This window comes from Brassica napus, chromosome A2 (genome assembly GCF_020379485.1).
Source record: "Brassica napus cultivar Da-Ae chromosome A2, Da-Ae, whole genome shotgun sequence".
NCBI lineage: Eukaryota > Viridiplantae > Streptophyta > Magnoliopsida > Brassicales > Brassicaceae > Brassica > Brassica napus.
Window position 1 is genome coordinate 23480914 of NC_063435.1, and position 17204 is coordinate 23498117.

Genomic DNA, 17204 nt, shown 5'->3' on the forward strand with positions numbered 1-17204 from the left:
CGCAGGTGAAAGCTCGAGGAGCAGCAATGGTGGAATTTGGGGGTTTTGCACATCTGGCCCTTGAGGTTTCAGAAAATTACAATTTGACCCCAAAACTATCAAAAGAGAAGAAAGGTCCATCCGAATCAACCCCAAAGTTTCCAATCTTGATTTAGCCCAGGCGAATATTCCAAATTTGCAACCTTGGTCCCTGAATTCTTGTTAACATCACAGTGGACCCAAAACTTTTAAAATATACAATTTAACCCTTGAATTTCGCCCCAAACTTCCAAATGAGCATTCCAACCCCTATGATATGCAAATGAGTATGCAAATGCAACACAAAGACCTAAATGAAACCTAAAATGATCATAATAAGCTAAAAAGTTGAATCTAAAACTTATTAAAATCATGAGATATCAGCTATAGAAGCAGAAGTTGCTTCTCTAATGGCTGCTCTTGGAGTGTTGAACATCAACTCACCGGTAAGAGCTATCTTCATGATTTAAATTGTGAGTTTTAGCTTTCAACTGTAGCTCATGCTAATTCATCTTGCATTTTGATATAGTCAAGATAAAAGTGGATAAAAAAGCTCCAAATCATTGAAAGAAAAGCTTGCAGCTGTGACCCCCTGCTGTTCAAAAGGTAGCTTCTACATGTTTGCATTAATATCATTCTTCTCTTTCATATTCCTATACTGAAGGTGCCTTCAAATGTGCAGCTGAAGGATGTAGTGGCTTCGCTTTTCGAGCTATGGAATCTGATGGACACACCACAGGAAGAGAGAACTAAATTTGGTAGAGTTACTTATCTTGTAAGATCATCTGAATCTAAAATCACTGAGCCAGGCATCCTTTCAACCGAGACTATTGAACAGGTTTAACACTTATGTTAATGTCTTTATATTATTATATATTCTCATTCTTGGTCTAAGTTTCTTGTTTTTGCCTTTCTAATAGGTGTCTGCGGAAGTGGACTGCCTCAGTAAACTGAAATCTAGCAAAATGAAGGAACTGGTGATGAAAAGAAGGTCCGAGGCTCCGAGCTAGATGATCTTTGCAGACTAACTCACATTCAACCTGATACAAGCACTTCAGCTGAGAAGTCAAGTGCATTAATAGATTCAGGATTAGTGGACCCTTCAGAGCTTCTTGGAAACATCGAAATGCTAATAAATAAAATAAAAGGAGAAGTACAGAGCCGAAAAGATATCATGGACAGAATAGACCGTTGGCTCGCTGCATGTGAAGAGGAAACTTGGTTGGAAGAATAGAATATGGTATGAGCAGCTAAAAGCTTGAAACATGTAAAGCTTCTAAAGGATGTGTTGTAAAGAGTGTTTCTTTGGTTTCAGGATATGAACCGGGATAATGCTGGAAGGGGTTACAATCAATAAGATCCCCAGTACTAGTTATCACAAAGAGAAATCCCCTCAAATGGCTTAAATCATGTTTTATGACAATATTGGCATACAATCCAAAACACCATTAACTAAAATAAAATAAAAACAATTTTTATTCTATATTTGAGTTTAGTGGTTAGGGTTTATGGTTTAATATTTAGGGAGTGAGATTAGAATTTAGGAATTAGATTAATTTAGTTTTTTTTCTGGGCAAAATGAGTGCTAGCTATTTTGGACATTGTATCATTAGATCTTTATTTTGTGTTTCAAAAAAAAAAATATATATATATATATATATATAATATCATTAGATACTATTTTGATTAAATAAAAATTAAGTGTATTTTGAAGATTTTTCCTTAAACCAACTAGATAACCATATTTTATTCTTTTGTTTTTTGTTTTCTGCAGCAATGGTTGACAACCTAATCAAGAAAACATTTTTTTTTTTTGACAGCAAAGAATTTACAGACTCATGTTGACTCTGTAAACCAAATCGGTAACTCCGCATCCATGTGAACGACAAAGGACGATTGTTTCCTAGCACTGCGTGCTAGACTATCCGCCCGAAGATTCGCTAACTCAAGAAAACATTAGTTTGCGAAAATGACGCGCAAAAGTTATTTCTATATGATGGTGTAAGTTACCAGTGAGTTACATTAATACAGCCAAAGTCTTTTCTGATTCTTGTGACTACTTTCTATAGGTTCGACTGGTTAACATACTAGAAGACTATATACCGACAAGGAAACAACAGGAAGAGGACAAGAAAAGATACCGGGTTTGTCAAGGAAACACTCTCTTACAGTTCTAGATTTTTAAACTGGCTTGCCGTGACAAAGAAGGTATATACATTCTTGTGTTAGGATCAAAATTAAGAAGAGGCAGGATCTTTTGCTAACTCAAAGGGAATCCATTTATGGATCAAAACCAAGTCCAAGAAGAAGCAGCAGCTTTAGAAAGCCAGTGGTTACATCATCAACAATGGGAACGGTTCCGTGCCTCCCACGCCACGTAGAAGCTCGGTCGGAAAAGCAACGCCTGACCTTCTTCTGACCCCGAGATCTTACTCGGGTCATCATCGCCAAAACGGATATTTTAAAGAAGTTAGGAGGCTCACTCCTACTCCTTTACACTTTGTGGCTATACAGAAGGAAGATACTGTTTCGAGTACCTACCTACACATCGATTTATAGCTCTGAGCCAGACTCGCCTCTCCAAGACTAACTTTGGCTATCTATTTCACCGGTAAGAGAAATGATCAAAACTTTTTTGATGTGTTAGTTTGATAAAAACTTTGTTTCTGTAGAGATTGATTTTAGAATATGGATATGTGGGGTTTGTGAAGTAATCTTGATAATGATGTTATGGTAAAGAAGAAGGAAGCGAAGAAGAAGATGAAGACTTGTGAATACAGAAAGTGACTTGACTTGTTAGGAGATATGGAGAGATAAGAGTATAAAATAAAACTGAATCTGTTAATATTCTTTAGTGGTTACAAATTTTTAATCTTATGGTAAGAGATGCTACTTCTTGTCGTGTGAAAGTAAGTGTGTGCATGGTTTTAGTTATGTATACGTATTTGTTCATATGTCTACGTATTTTTTGAGATGTTAAGCTGTGTTCTTCCGGCCACGCACTAACATACTAGCATGAGCGTTCCGTCCGGGTAATTCAGTCTTTGGTTACATTAGTTCAATCAATTAACCACGTGCTAGTGGTCGGGTGGTAGCATAGCGTTTCAATGTCGCTAAGCAAACTGATTTCGAATCCGACTATACTCAAATATCTCTAACACGTGACCACCAGTGATTTAACATTCTCTCGCCGGGAAACAGTTTACCGTTTTTTTTTAGTTCAAGCAATTTTTTTCTAAATTAGACAAAATAAAAAGTTTAGGTTCGGTTTGTGGTTAGTTTAGCTTTTGAAAAACATTGCCAAAATTTATATCAGTTTTTCATTTCAGGCTAAGTTTAGTTAAAATTTTGGGTAATCCCAATTAGATTTGATCTGTTGGTTAAAAAATTTGGTTAGTTTGAAACATGGCTAGATATATGATTAAGTTAGTTTTTTAAAACAAATTAGAAAACCAAACTAACCAACAGAAAACCAAAAATTTTAATTTGTCAAACTGAACCACTCATAAGCAAATTTGAGCTAAAAGTCAAAATTGTCAAAATTGTCAAAATTCCATGCCCACTAACATCACGAAAATAGAAATTATAACAGTTCAGTGAACCGATTGCAACCAGATGGTAATGTAGAAAGTACAAAAAAAAACTTTTTATAGCCAAGTTATGTTTAAAATCCCTTATATATTAATCCTGGAGCACTACAACATATTTTCGTAGCCACATGTCATCAAGATAATGATTCTTAAAATTGTTAGAAAATAAATTGGTCTATATAGACATATACTACGTTTTTTATTAAACTAACTATCAAATTAATTTATAGTGTACAAAATAATATTTTTATTTCCTTAAATAAAAGCTACGGAATTACATAATATAGTTAACATATATATGACAATTAATGATTATGAATAATACATATTTGATATAAAAAATTACTAACCTCTCTCTTTTTTTGTTTAATTTTATACTATTAAAAGAAATTAAACAATCACATAAAGAATATAATATAAACAATCACATAAAGCATATAATAAAAACAATTTGATTTTTTCTAATATGTTATATTTTGGATTTCTAAAAACAACTATAAATTACTAAAAACGGTAAAAGTCTCACATTAAAAATTTTGTGATCAGTGGTTTAATTTTTTTTGTTCAAGCAAGATACAAATAGGGATGAGCGTTCGGATACACGTTCGGATTTGTATCGGATATTTTAGTATAAACTATAAAGGTATAAAACCAGTTAGGGTATTTCTACACTTCGAGTCGGGTTCGGGTATTTTATGTTCGGGTTCGGATATTTTGGGTCATGTTCGTATATTTAAATTTTGAAGAAAAAATAAATAAATTATTCATTGTTTAAGTTTTTTGTATTTAAAATATATTTTAACTTGACTGTTTTTTTTTTAATTTTTAAAAGATTAAACTATTAATAGGTTTGGAGATAAAACTTTAAAAATAGAAAGACATTAAGTTAGTTGTTATTTTGAAATTTTAGATGCAACTTTTGTTAATGCAGGAAACAAGAACTTGATATGTATTTTAAGTGAGTAGCAAATGATTTTGTCCATGATTATATGTATATTATCTAATTTTGAGCAATAAGAATCATTAATATGATTATTTTGAATAAAATGAGAGAAATAAATTAGAAATATAGAGTTAAGCATACTTATGTTTGGTTATCTTCGGATATCTATTCGGGTTCGGATATTACCCGTTCGGATTCAGATATTACCTGAACTGGTGAAATAAGTAATTTGTTTTGTTGTTTTAATTATATGATTTTTAGACCGAGCTGGTGAATATATACTAGACAAACATTTATATTTCGAGTCTGCACTTATATTCTATAACAGTTTGATATATTAGATTTGAACACGAATCTGTTAATATAGTTTGCCGGTGATGTTTTTCAAAATTTTGATTCTTATATATGTATATGGAGTGAAATTAATTTTTACAGATGTCTTTTTTTTTAATTAACACTTATGTAATTCACTGAATTGAAGTACAAAAAAAACTTAATTAATATCAAAGAAAGAAAGAAGAGAATGAAAGCACAATTCTATAGAGGTAGAAAATGCAATCACTTATGGAGAGTCAATAGTAAACAAATCGAGAGCAGAAAAACTAATCCCCTTTTGTTATCATACAATTGATGTTGCCTATTTGGTTTTGGTCATTTGTGTCAGCCGTAAAACTTAATTTCCTTTTGTATATTTTAAGTTTTAAAAATAATTAAAATTAGATGTAATATGCTAACTCTTCAACAACGATGATATATTTAAGAGACCAACATTTATATTTATCATTTTATAATCGATAAATATTGTAGTGTTGCAAAATATTAAAATCATTTCATAAACAAACATTATTATAAGAACTCATTCCGCGCACATGCGGGTTATCATTTAGTTTATCTATTATTTGTGTACTAAGTACTAACTAGTTTGTGTTCAAAAAAAAAAAAAATACTAACTAGTTTTGTATTAAAACTTCATTCATGCTAAAACATGTTTTCTGAAGAAATTGTACCGTACGTTTAGCCAAAAAAAAATAAAAAAGAAATGGTACAAAAGAAATGGTTAGTTTAATAGTATCCAAGATATATTATTGTTGCAAAATCCATATACGTTGAAGACTTGGAGTTTGGATACATATTTATTTTCCACACATTATTTAGGCCCATATACGAACTATTTAATCACATAGAGGCTCAAAGTTCCACATCGTTCACAATTTTAATTCGAAAACATATCCAGTGGATTGATATTCATGGCGCAGCCCTCTTTTCATCCAATAGATGATCACATTTTAGCATAGAAATGTATTTCTCTTCTTTTCCTTTTTGATAAAGGATAATGTATTTTTATCTTAGTTCCATTTTATTTCAATATTTGTAGTAAATCGAAAAAATATATACAGACATATGAATTTGTATTTGTATTATAGATTTGTATTTTGGCAACTTTTTAGAATTTATGGATGCAACATGTATGCCAAACTTGAGGATGAAGATATGAAAACAAAATACCCGAATAAAATGAGTAATGATGAAATGAGAATGTTATTATTCCATATAAATAATAATAAAAGTTCTTTTATATATTTTCTTTAAAATATATGAAAAGATAAAGAGAATCAAAGGGGGGGGAGTTGGGGGAGATGATGGCATTTCTTTGCTTTGTAAATTTGGAGCATGTGACTTGATCCCTCTTTCCAACTCAAAATCTCACATTCATATTTAGTATTCTTATTCTTTATTACTTCTCTTATTGTCTTTTTAGTTTAATATCTTTTAGCATATGTTATATGTAATTGGAACATTCAAACAATGCTTGGAGTGAAGCAAGTGTTAAGCGAGATTTGGGAGTTTAATCTCATCGTATAAAATGATTACAAACACGATCTCGTTTCTTTCCTTTATAGAAAGCTGTCACCGTAACACAGTCCCATCTATTATCGTTTTGTTGGTTTTGTTTTGCCTTTCGGTCCATTTGGAACCAAATTTAGGCAACTGACAAAAACATATTGGCGCATCGTTCTTTTCTTTTTATCAGTCAGCAAAATAATCATTTCGCCAATAAGGAATATAACTGATATTTGCAATTGAAACAGAAAAATTATGTTTACACCATCTATCATTAATAATTTGCATTTTCTTTGAGTTTAATTCCAACTTGTTTAAATAATAAAATGAGTTAAAATAACTTAACAGATGTATGTAATAATTTCTATTATTTTATAATATCTTACTAAGATAGAAACATCATTGGAAAATAACTTTATTATTACGTGTGATTTACAATTTATGTCACTCAAATTTTAATTTTAATAAAATACACCATCACACATGAGATTATTTTGCCACTAAATTTTTAAATATTTAGGATATTTAATTTTTTTACTATAACAAAAGCTTATATAATTTTTAATTCATATTATTTAAATAACTAATCAAATTTGTAAATATTAAAAATACATCTAAATATTAACTTAGTTTTCAAAATTAAAATACAATATTAAACTTCTTATACTTTAAAATCCAAGCATTTAAACTTAAACAAATATAAAAAATTTATCACAAAAAAAATATACCAGTTTACAAATATAAATAAAAAAAACTAAAATAAGATTTTTAAAATTTAATTATATAGAAAAATAAGCGCGGATGATAATCTATTAAGTTACTATTATATTTGAGACTAAATTTTGGGTACTTCGTAGCAGTGGTGTCAGTGTTAATAAGGGATATTTTTGATAGTGGAATAGTGAATGAGTTTAACTGTTTAAGGTATCTTATTCATTAATCCATCAAAATCAATCAGTCGACGTTGATAATTCCGTAACAATATCTTTTAAGAATCTTTGATTTTGATGTTATAAAAGATTATTGTAACAATGACGAGGGCTCGAGTATGGTTTTGTTTAACCGATACGATCTCCTTAACGATGCTTTGCTGCAAAACTAAACTAATTCTCCAAGTCCGAATATAACATACAAAGAGACGTAAGGAGATTCATACAGAAGACTCCATTCCAGAAATACTAGAATAGTTTGACCAAAAAAAAAAAAGAAATACTAGAATAGTGAATAAATTGTTTTATTCATTCTAATAGAGTGATTACACTAAAGATTCCGACACTTATGTATAATTTCATTATGTTTCGATGTAAATTGCTTTTTCCCCTGATTTTTAGATCTATTAGTGAAACCTGCCTAAGGAAATGACTGGGATCTCTGAAGAAAGGCAAAAACCTAAAAGTAGACGATAGTGGGGGTGGAAAAAAGGTCACGTGAGTAGATGAAAGGTCACGTGCGAAAGGGGTTGAATACTAATTTATATTAGCTCAAATCAGGATCCCGTAGAGGCGTAGAGTTTATATTCGTACTAGTGGTATTCCGGCGCTACGCGCCGGGTTTGTATATTTTGTTCCCTAATGATTGGATAATGAGTTTGTGATCCATTTGATAGTGGTAATTAATAGTGTATTACTTTGTTTTATAGTTGCTTAGGTCAAAAATGAATAGTATAAATAGATTTTATAAATTAATGAAATAAAATATAATAAATAGTTGATAGTTGCACTAAAGTAAATATAGTTTAATGATGTTTCAAAATGAAACACATAAATGTAGTTGTTTGTTTTGTGATCATCTTGTTCGAACCAAGACAACAAATTTATTCAAAATGAAACACATAAATATTTTTTGTAATAGTTTTAATTTATAACTAAGCGTTTATTAGGATTGAAGTCCAAATCAAAATTCAGTGAACCCTAAAAACAAACACACCAGAGCTAATTTATACAAAAAATTAATCGTTCATATTTTATATTATCTCAAAATCATTATCTATAGACTTTCTTTGATATTTTTCCATAACTTAAACATAATAAAATGTATTGAAATATGACATAGATTTTATATATATATTTGATGGTAAGGTATTCTAATATACACTTCACTACATAGATTTAAAGTGTTCTTTGATATATATTTGGATTTTTCAGAAATCTTCTTGTAAATTAATTTTGATTGATTAAAACATATTAAGATATGTAAGTTTTGGTTTTATTGGATAAATATTTTATTTGACCGTAGAATATAGAAGTTCAGTTTTCTATTGAAATGGTTAAGCTTAGCTTAGTATTTCCAGATACTATAGCTACATGTGCTATACTTTATAAAAAAGCTACATGTGTTATTCTTCGGTTAACTTATCATATATAAAAACTAATTACATAACAAATTAACATTAAAATTAACAGTTTTTCCTCCATTAAGATTCAATTATCGCTAGGAAAGATTATTTACATTATTTGAATTTCTGACAAAAAAAAATCATTTTCATCCAAAAATTTTGCATTAAAATAATATCGTAAATTGTCTAAGAACTCTATTTAAAATTCTGCTCCGATAAGGGTATTCTAAGAGCTTTTCCATCGTTAGACATCTCAACAATTTAAAGAAGAATTAAAAACAAATATTGAGAGAGAACACATTTTTTTGAACTGAACTATTGTTTATAAAAGTTATAGAAAATTTAATGATTTTGAAAAAAAAATTTAAATAAAAACCAGCTTTTATAGGCTTTAGAAAAAATAAGCATCCTTCACTGAACAAAAAAAAAGGAAAAGTGGTTTTGAGTGTTTTTAAAAGGGTTAAAAGACTTTTAAATCAATAAATTGGATAAAAATCAAGACTTTAGGATTTTCTTAAAACCTTTTGAAGCCATATCACCAATTACAACATGCATTTAATGGTGCTTGCAAACATATCTTTACGTTCCGATTTTCCTGTTTATCTCGGTTGTTTATGTATGTGGAGAGGTAAAAGGAAAAGGCAATACGTTCTATAACATAACATAGTGATCCAAGGAAAAACTCTTATCAGGCGCAGAAAGAACAAAGAGCTCAGTTCTTACAGTAAATGCCATCAGAAGCTTCAGAGTGATCTTTAAGTGAAAGGATGTTTGGCTGCAAATTTAAGTGGAAGGAAGACTAAGCATATGAGTTTAGAGCTACACGGGAAAGGGAACATCATAACGTATCCACATCATAAAGAAGGCAGGAAGTAAGTTTAGCTTGTTTACTGCAACTGTTTATTAGCAACCCTAATTATAAACTACCTTATTACTCGCCAAATATGCATATTATGCAAAAGAGTTGTTTTTAGTCGAAGTAATAGGCAACCTCTGTAATGATTTTCAATTCTAACAAAGACAAACCACATAAAGACAAAGAAACAATTTTATTTATCTCTGTCCATAAAAGCACAGAGAAGGCAGAAGCACCATCACAACAAAATTATAACCAAAATCAAGAACTTGAGCCACAACCAAGTATCAAGAGAAAGGCATTGAATCATCTTTCCATAAGCATTGAATCCTATTCTTCTATGACAGTAGAATACAAGTGCTGGAGAGAATGAGAAACTACTTGGATGATCCCCTTAACTCGCCAACTCCATGCTTAAACACAACGATCTGCGGGTCATCAGGATGCAAGTCCTTAAGCTCAAAACGAACATCCTCATTGTTAGCATTATGTTCACTCGACAGCTGAATAGCAGAGATCCCACCAGATCCCGTTCTTTCCTAAGATAACCCGTTAATCTCAAAGACTCGTCATGAAAAGAGGACTCTGATATATGATATATTATATATCACACCAACAAAAGAGCAAGTGCCAACAGTTGCCAAACTCGCATTGTACTCCACAGCTTAGAGAATGAGAAGCTAACCCTACTTCTGTAGCATGAAATGCTCTCTGTATCGTCTCTCTTGTCAGAACTCTTTGCGTTTCCGTTGATATCTCTGCATAACCATAAAACTGTTAGGTTGACCAGTCACAAAAACTAAAAAAATAACAAACGAAGACTAACATATGTGTCTGCAAGGAAAATAAAAACGCCTAATCTAAGCATTGATCCTTACCTGGTCGCGGGAACCCTTGTGGGTAATCTTGAATAGCAAGAAGCCCATCACAAAATCTGCACGTAATGTCGCACGGTTCTTCTGTGGCCATATCTTCGGGGCTGAAAGCATTGGAAGGGATGAGACTATCTGTCCACCTGCATGATGGCATTTATAGAGATGTTAGTTAAACATATATAGCAACAAATAGTCATTCACCCAAAAAAAAACTTTAAACCAGATCAATATTGAAAATAATTTGTCAGGATCAGTTTAAAATAAAAGCAAAGAGACAGAGGTTAAGATTATTGGTAAAAGATCAACGCTTTTTGATGGAAGAGAGTAAGATAATTCTAAAAAATCTTGGAATAACAATATGCAAAGAGATTAAATCTGGGAAGAACAGGCTAAAAGATCAACGCTTTTTGATGGAAGTGGGTAAAATAATTCAATTTTTTTTTTTTGAATAACAATATGAACAGAGATTAAATCTGGGAAGAACACTTACAGCCTCATCGATGAGCAGCAACTCAATACTCATCAGCTCCCCTCCTTTGTTGATATTTCTGGCCTCCCAGAACCTCAGTAGGCGGACCTCAGCAGTATTAGAGCATCGGCCGGCTCTCAAATTGGCAAGCAGAGTGTACGAATTCGCCATCTGAATATGTTGCTTCTAGGAGATCGTATGTCTGAGAAAATTGTTTGAGATGTGCTGTGAATGGAAGTGAGGGCCGGTATTTATAGATGGAGGTCGAGGCGGTTACAGGGTGAACGAAGAGGTAGATCGTAATCATAATACATGAGGAGTGGATTAATAAATGGAAAAACTGAGAATAAATGTCATAGAAAAAATCCTTGGGACGTTACTTTCTGTGAAAGAGGTAGGGAAGAAGAAGAACAACGAAGAAGAAGACCTAATGACATTTGGGCCTAAATTAATGACAGAAGCCCAACCTCTTTGGTTGAACAACCGCGCAGACACGCGCGAGGAGGAAGAGAGAGCGTGAGAGCAAGAAGGAAGAGAGAGCGTGAAAAACACGGATACCCTACCGAGACGCCACGTGTCGCGAAAAGCACCCCTCTCCTTGATGTCGTGGAAGCCTGTGGTGAGAGCATAACCCAACTTTATTATTATAGATAATACATAATACTTTCACATTTGTTAGAATTATTTTTCTATGAATCTATTTTGATTTATCTTCTGTCATTTACTCTTTTTTATGTTTTTCCGTTTAACTGTATGGGCAGTAGTACATCCAATATATAAGCCAAATAGAGAATAATAGTTTGTCTGCATTATTGAAACTTATATAATTTGGTATTTAATGCAATTATGCAATTATATTCTTGGATTATTCACAAGAACCATATACCATTTTCCTCTCATTTGTTTCCAAGTGTAGTTCGAAAAGAATCTTAACATGTAGTCATGTAGGTGTGGACCAACCTTGGAAAAATGATGACATAGTATTCATATATAGTTAACAATGACAAATTATCTAAAATTGTCGATATATTATTGGAGTGCTTTAATAATAATGGAACGCAAAGCTGTATTAGTGATGTATAATCACACTATTTTTTTTTCCTGAACGACATAATCACACTATTTACAGGACTTGAGAGTGTGACACTCGGAAAATAAATCACACTATATAAATATGTTAACCTGTTATTTAATCATGTCTTACGTCATCTATGAGTGAGCGCCGCGCCACATGAATGTTTGCAAATAACCTGCATTATAATTTGATAATCCTAGATTTGAATTGGATCGGAACGGAAATCCGCTTAATTACTGATCAGTCAACTAGTAGTCTATTAATGGAGATATAATTTCCACACAATGATCTAGTTCATTAATGAAAATTATATAGTATTATCTTAATTGTTTCTTCGACAAGTCAGGTAAAACTCGTGCAGATAATAACAAAAATATAAAAATCTTAAATTATTCATCTCAAATAGGTTATGAAGGTTCAAGAATATCAGACAAATTCATCAATCAGACAAGATATGGGTCCAATACAAAAACAATATATCCAACATACTCTAAGAAACAAAATCTAAAATGTAAATATAAAATAACAAAAAGAAAAATCTAAATGTATACCTAAATAAACACATCCCCCTCTCCTTCTCTCTCTCCATGAGTGTATGTATGTATAGATTGTATGTAGTGATGGAACAGTGCAATGAGCTTTATAAGCAGAGGCAATATCGGCATCAAAAGACCCTCTAACTTGATCTAAACTCTCTAGTGTACGAGAGAGAAAGGTTAATGATACCAAACAGCAAAGATAGAGCTAGAGAGAGAGAAAGAGAGAGACCCAAGAAAAAGCTTTCATCATTTAACATAAGAGAACTTTGAAGAGTCTAAGTAAAAGTTTTTAAAGCTTTGTTGCAGAAAGCTTAATTAAAAGAACTTTTCTCCCCCTATATCCTCCCTCTCTCTCACTCTCTTTATTAGTCCTTCCTCTCCTTTGTAAAGCTGCACCTCCCACTATCTTCAAATTTTCTTCTTCTTTTTCTTTTTTGTCTCTAGGTCTTGTTTCATCAAATCAATCTCTAGAAATTCAAATTACAATAAAGTCAAAAAGAGAGAAGAAAAAGTTGTAAATGATGAGAACAGATCAAGACACAGTAGTGATATTGGATGCTGCTTCCAACAAGAACACTAGTAACACATGTTGTGTGGTTTCCTCTTCTTCCTCTGATCCTTTCCTCTCTTCTTCTGAAAATGGGGTCGCTACCACAAACACATCCAATCAGAAGAGGAAAAGAAGACCTGCAGGTACACCAGGTAATACCGTAATAATAAAGGGATCACCACTACCGAAAATTTTAATTCTAAAGTTTCAGTTTTTTTTTTTGGTTTTTGTTTTATTTCCTTATTATACCAATTTGACGTCATGAGTCTTCTTGAGTTTTCCTGCTTTTCTCTAAACCCCATTAAACACACACACACACACACACCTTGTTTTTAATGTTTTAATCATAGACATATTCCTTTGATAGGATAGATTTTAAAGTTTCAAATATTCCCCTTGTTCATATTCCCATTTTCAAGGTTATGGGTATAACTTGGGTTCCTGGTTCTCTTAAAACCCATTTTATGATTGATCATAAACAGGTCAATTAATGGTTTTATTTTTTAAATAATCAATTTCTTTTCAAGTTTAGAGTGGGGGGTACTATACCATTGTTTTCTCTTGAACCTCATTACAAATCTCAACTTTTAAAAATTAAAGTTAAAAAAAGATCTTTAACTTTATTGATGTCACTCAAACAAAATACATGTGTTTTGATGGGTTTTGCTTCTTCTCTTCAGATCCAGATGCAGAAGTTGTGTCTTTATCACCAAGAACTCTTCTTGAATCAGACAGATACATATGTGAGATCTGTAACCAAGGGTTTCAAAGAGATCAAAATCTCCAGATGCATCGAAGACGTCACAAGGTTCCATGGAAGCTTCTGAAAAGAGACAACAATATAGAGGTGAAGAAACGAGTGTATGTTTGCCCTGAACCCACTTGTCTTCACCACGATCCTTGTCATGCTCTTGGAGATCTTGTCGGAATAAAAAAACATTTCAGAAGAAAACACAGTAACCATAAGCAATGGGTTTGTGAGAGATGCTCTAAAGGTTATGCTGTTCAATCAGATTACAAAGCTCATCTCAAAACTTGTGGCACTAGGGGACATTCTTGTGACTGTGGTCGCGTCTTCTCCAGGTTTAATTTCTTGTTCTTCTCCCAATAATTCGATTTTTAATCAGAATTTCTCTTTGAACGAAAAAAAGATCATAATTTTTCCAAATTATTTTTGGAAATTTGGAACAATTAATCAATTATTAGTAAACACTGGACGGATATGATTTTTTTTTTTTTAACACACGGATATGATAGGTTCAAAATTAGTTAGGATACAAGTAATTTTGCTCTGTTTGTTTTGTATCTTTAGGATATCACAGATAGTTACAAAGGAACTATAGGTATAAATAAAAAATTGTTCTAGTCACCCAAAACCATAGTTGATACTTTTAGTACTATCTGATTTGACTATCCCTCATGATTCTTACTAATTATGTGTATTGATGTGTATGCATATTTCTCTTGACTATTGTGTTTGGCTTTGGGACATAAAAGCGAACTTAATAAGTAGATTAATGACATTGACCCCCAATCTATAAATACATTACATATTTTAGGCTATTTAGTGGACCTTAACTCATGTTAATATAGTATAAATTATATAAGTCGTAAGTTATTAATTTCATAAGATTAAACTAAGAAGCTTAATATTTAATTATAACTTTACCATTATAATAATTACTTTGACACTTCATAACGCTATATCATATAGAATAATTTAATTGGTAGGTTTTTTTTCCTTTTAGGGTGGAGAGTTTTATTGAGCATCAAGATAGCTGCTCCATTCGAAAAGTTCACCATGAACCGCCGCCACCGCCACAAGCTACGGTGAATGTCCCGGCTTGCTCCTCTAGAACTGCCTCAACCGCAAGCACTCCATCTACGGAAACGAATTACGCTGGTGCGGTTGCTACTCCTTTACCTCTAGAAGGGCGTCCAATTCCTATAAGAAACTCATCAAACGATGTCAATCTCGAACTCCAGCTTCTTCCATTAACGCCAAATCAAAACCGTAATCAAGAAAACCAACAACACAAAGTTAAAGAACCATCTCATCATCGTAATCATCATGATACTACAAACTTAAACCTCTCCATTGCACCAACTGCACCATCATTATCTCATCAGTACAACAACTTTGATCGTATAAAAGAAATAATGGCGAGTGAACAGATAATGAAGTTAGCGATGAAGGAGAAAGCTTACGCAGAGGAAGCTAAAAGAGAAGCGAAGAGGCAACGAGAGATAGCGGAAAACGAATTTGTTAATGCTAAGAAGATAAGGCAACAAGCACAAGCTGAGCTTGAGAGAGCTAAGCTTTTAAAGGAACAATCTATGAAGAAGATAAGCTCGACGATTATGCAAGTTACTTGTCAAACATGTAAAGGACAGTTTCAAGCGGTGGCTTCGGCGGATGAGACATCTCTTGTGGTGAGTTACATGTCGTCAGCGAATACTGACGGAGAGGCATCCTAAAATTTGAAAGGGGTTTAATACAAAAAAAAAACTCAGATAAAATTGAAGCATTTTATCTTATTGTTTGGTGTATTAATTACGTTGTCTTATTTTGTCCTCTTTGTATTACCATATTTGTATGTGATTGGTTAATTATTGTAATTGTCAAATCTTCAGTTATATTAAAACTTCCTGTAAATCCTGTGAGATAACAAACTAAGTCTCACATTGGAGAATTAGACAAAGAGTGTCTAATATATAAAGAGATGTCCAACTCTATTAGTACGAGGCCTTTTGGAATGGAAACTAAAAGCAAATCCATGCGGGCCAGGCTCTAAGGTTCAAAGTGGACAATATCGTACTAATCAGATAATATAGAGTTGGACACGGGATTTCACAATCCCAACAATTGGTATCAGAGCGCAGTTGACGAGAAATCTGCAAGAAAGACCTAAATACCCTTTGAATGATGAATGGGTATCCTATGAGTTAGGAATGAGAGGCGTGTGGCAGAAATCAAGTTAGAAGATCTTGGAAGTCAGTTGTGAGACACGAGATGAATGTGATCCTTAGTTTGAGGGGGAGAATGTGAGATAACAAACTAAGTCCCACATTGGAGAATTAGACAAAGAGTGTCTAATATATAAAGAGATGTCCAACTCTATTAGTACGAGGCCTTTTAGAATGGAAACCAAAAGCAAATCCATGCGGGCCAGGCTCTAAGGTTCAAAGTGGACAATATCGTACTAATCAGATAATATAGAGTTGGACACGGGATTTCACAATCCCAACAAATCCTTGGTCCAACAGTATAAAGACTATAACTAATATAAACTAATATAACTAGTATATAGTGTTTAACGAAGCTATAACTAATATAAACTAATAATGGAGATCCGTAGATGGAAGTACCTGGTTTTTAGCTTACGTCCACATGGGAAATCTTGGCGAAATCTAGAAATCTAGAACGTTGGTAATTATGCTATCTGAATGGTTGATGTATTTGTTTTTTTGTATTTGAAAGATCGATCGATGTTTTGGGGTATAATTAATTAAGATATTTATCTTTAACAGTAAAACATAAATTAAAATGTAAAAATATAAAGGGTGAAACTTTAATGATAAAACGGAAACTTAATTTATTTTTAATATGTATGAAAATTTTAAAATATATATCTTATAAATATGGAAGGAGTATGTGTTATGTTTTGTCTACAATATTTTCGGTGAAGCTTAAAACGAGATATCTCAAATTTTATCAAAGCAATTAATGTAACATAATGAAATCTACATGTAGCCAATAATGGTTAGGTTTGGCCACAAGATTTTACCTTTAAATTGAATACAAAGTCGGTAAGCTACGATTGCTTGGGACGAGTTTACATTTGAGTGATGGGAAACGTACTATTATTATGTCGTTTTGGTCCGTGGCCGTTACACTTATAACGAGGTAGATAAACAAACATCGTTTTATCTTTCGTTAGATTCGGACAAAAAGTGTTGATCTATAATCATGATAAAAGAGTCCCACCCATTTTCACTTGTTATATTACAAATTTTAGCAAACTTCTTTTTCTTGAGAAATACTTTAGCAAACTTTCTAGCTACACATTTACTGTCTTCTTTTTTTTTTTACATTCCTGATCATTTTATTT

General features: G+C 32.2%; 2 protein-coding genes across 3 annotated transcripts; one reads left to right on the forward strand and one right to left on the reverse strand.

Moving 5' to 3' along the window:
• Positions 1–9758: 9758 nt before the first annotated feature.
• Positions 9759–11786, reverse strand: LOC106359752. The gene is made up of 3 exons (XM_013799399.3): positions 10950–11786; positions 10463–10599; positions 9759–10342 (listed from the first exon to the last, which is right to left on the reverse strand). Exons 1-3 carry the CDS (start codon positions 10955–10957, stop codon positions 10185–10187), a joined length of 303 nt encoding a protein of 100 aa, XP_013654853.1. The 5' UTR covers positions 10958–11786; the 3' UTR covers positions 9759–10184.
• Positions 11787–12620: 834 nt separating this feature from the next.
• On the forward strand, positions 12621–15737 carry LOC106396025 (zinc finger protein SHOOT GRAVITROPISM 5). Of its 2 annotated transcripts, none has more exons than XM_022716509.2 (3): positions 12621–13235; positions 13773–14175; positions 14841–15737. In XM_022716509.2, the coding sequence occupies exons 1-3, from the start codon at positions 13061–13063 to the stop codon at positions 15568–15570; spliced, it is 1308 nt and encodes a 435-aa protein (XP_022572230.1). In that variant the 5' UTR covers positions 12621–13060; the 3' UTR covers positions 15571–15737. The 2 variants fall into 2 exon arrangements, with proteins under 2 accessions (XP_022572230.1, XP_013691779.1); XM_013836325.3 differs by having other exon boundaries at positions 12634–13244.
• Positions 15738–17204: the final 1467 nt, after the last annotated feature.

What these genes read in the sequence shown, in the direction of transcription:
- LOC106396025 (XM_013836325.3), top strand. Translation starts at nt 13,061, where the DNA reads ATGATGAGAACAGATCAAGACACAGTAGTGATATTGGATGCTGCTTCC. An exon ending in AAGACCTGCAGGTACACCAG is followed by an intron (nt 13,245 to 13,772) that starts GTAATACCGTAA and finishes TCTTCTCTTCAG; the next exon opens with ATCCAGATGCAGAAGTTGTG. An exon ending in TGTGGTCGCGTCTTCTCCAG is followed by an intron (nt 14,176 to 14,840) that starts GTTTAATTTCTT and finishes TTTTCCTTTTAG; the next exon opens with GGTGGAGAGTTTTATTGAGC.
- LOC106359752 (XM_013799399.3), bottom strand. An exon ending in ACAAGGGTTCCCGCGACCAG is followed by an intron (nt 10,343 to 10,462) that starts GTAAGGATCAAT and finishes ATGGTTATGCAG; the next exon opens with AGATATCAACGGAAACGCAA.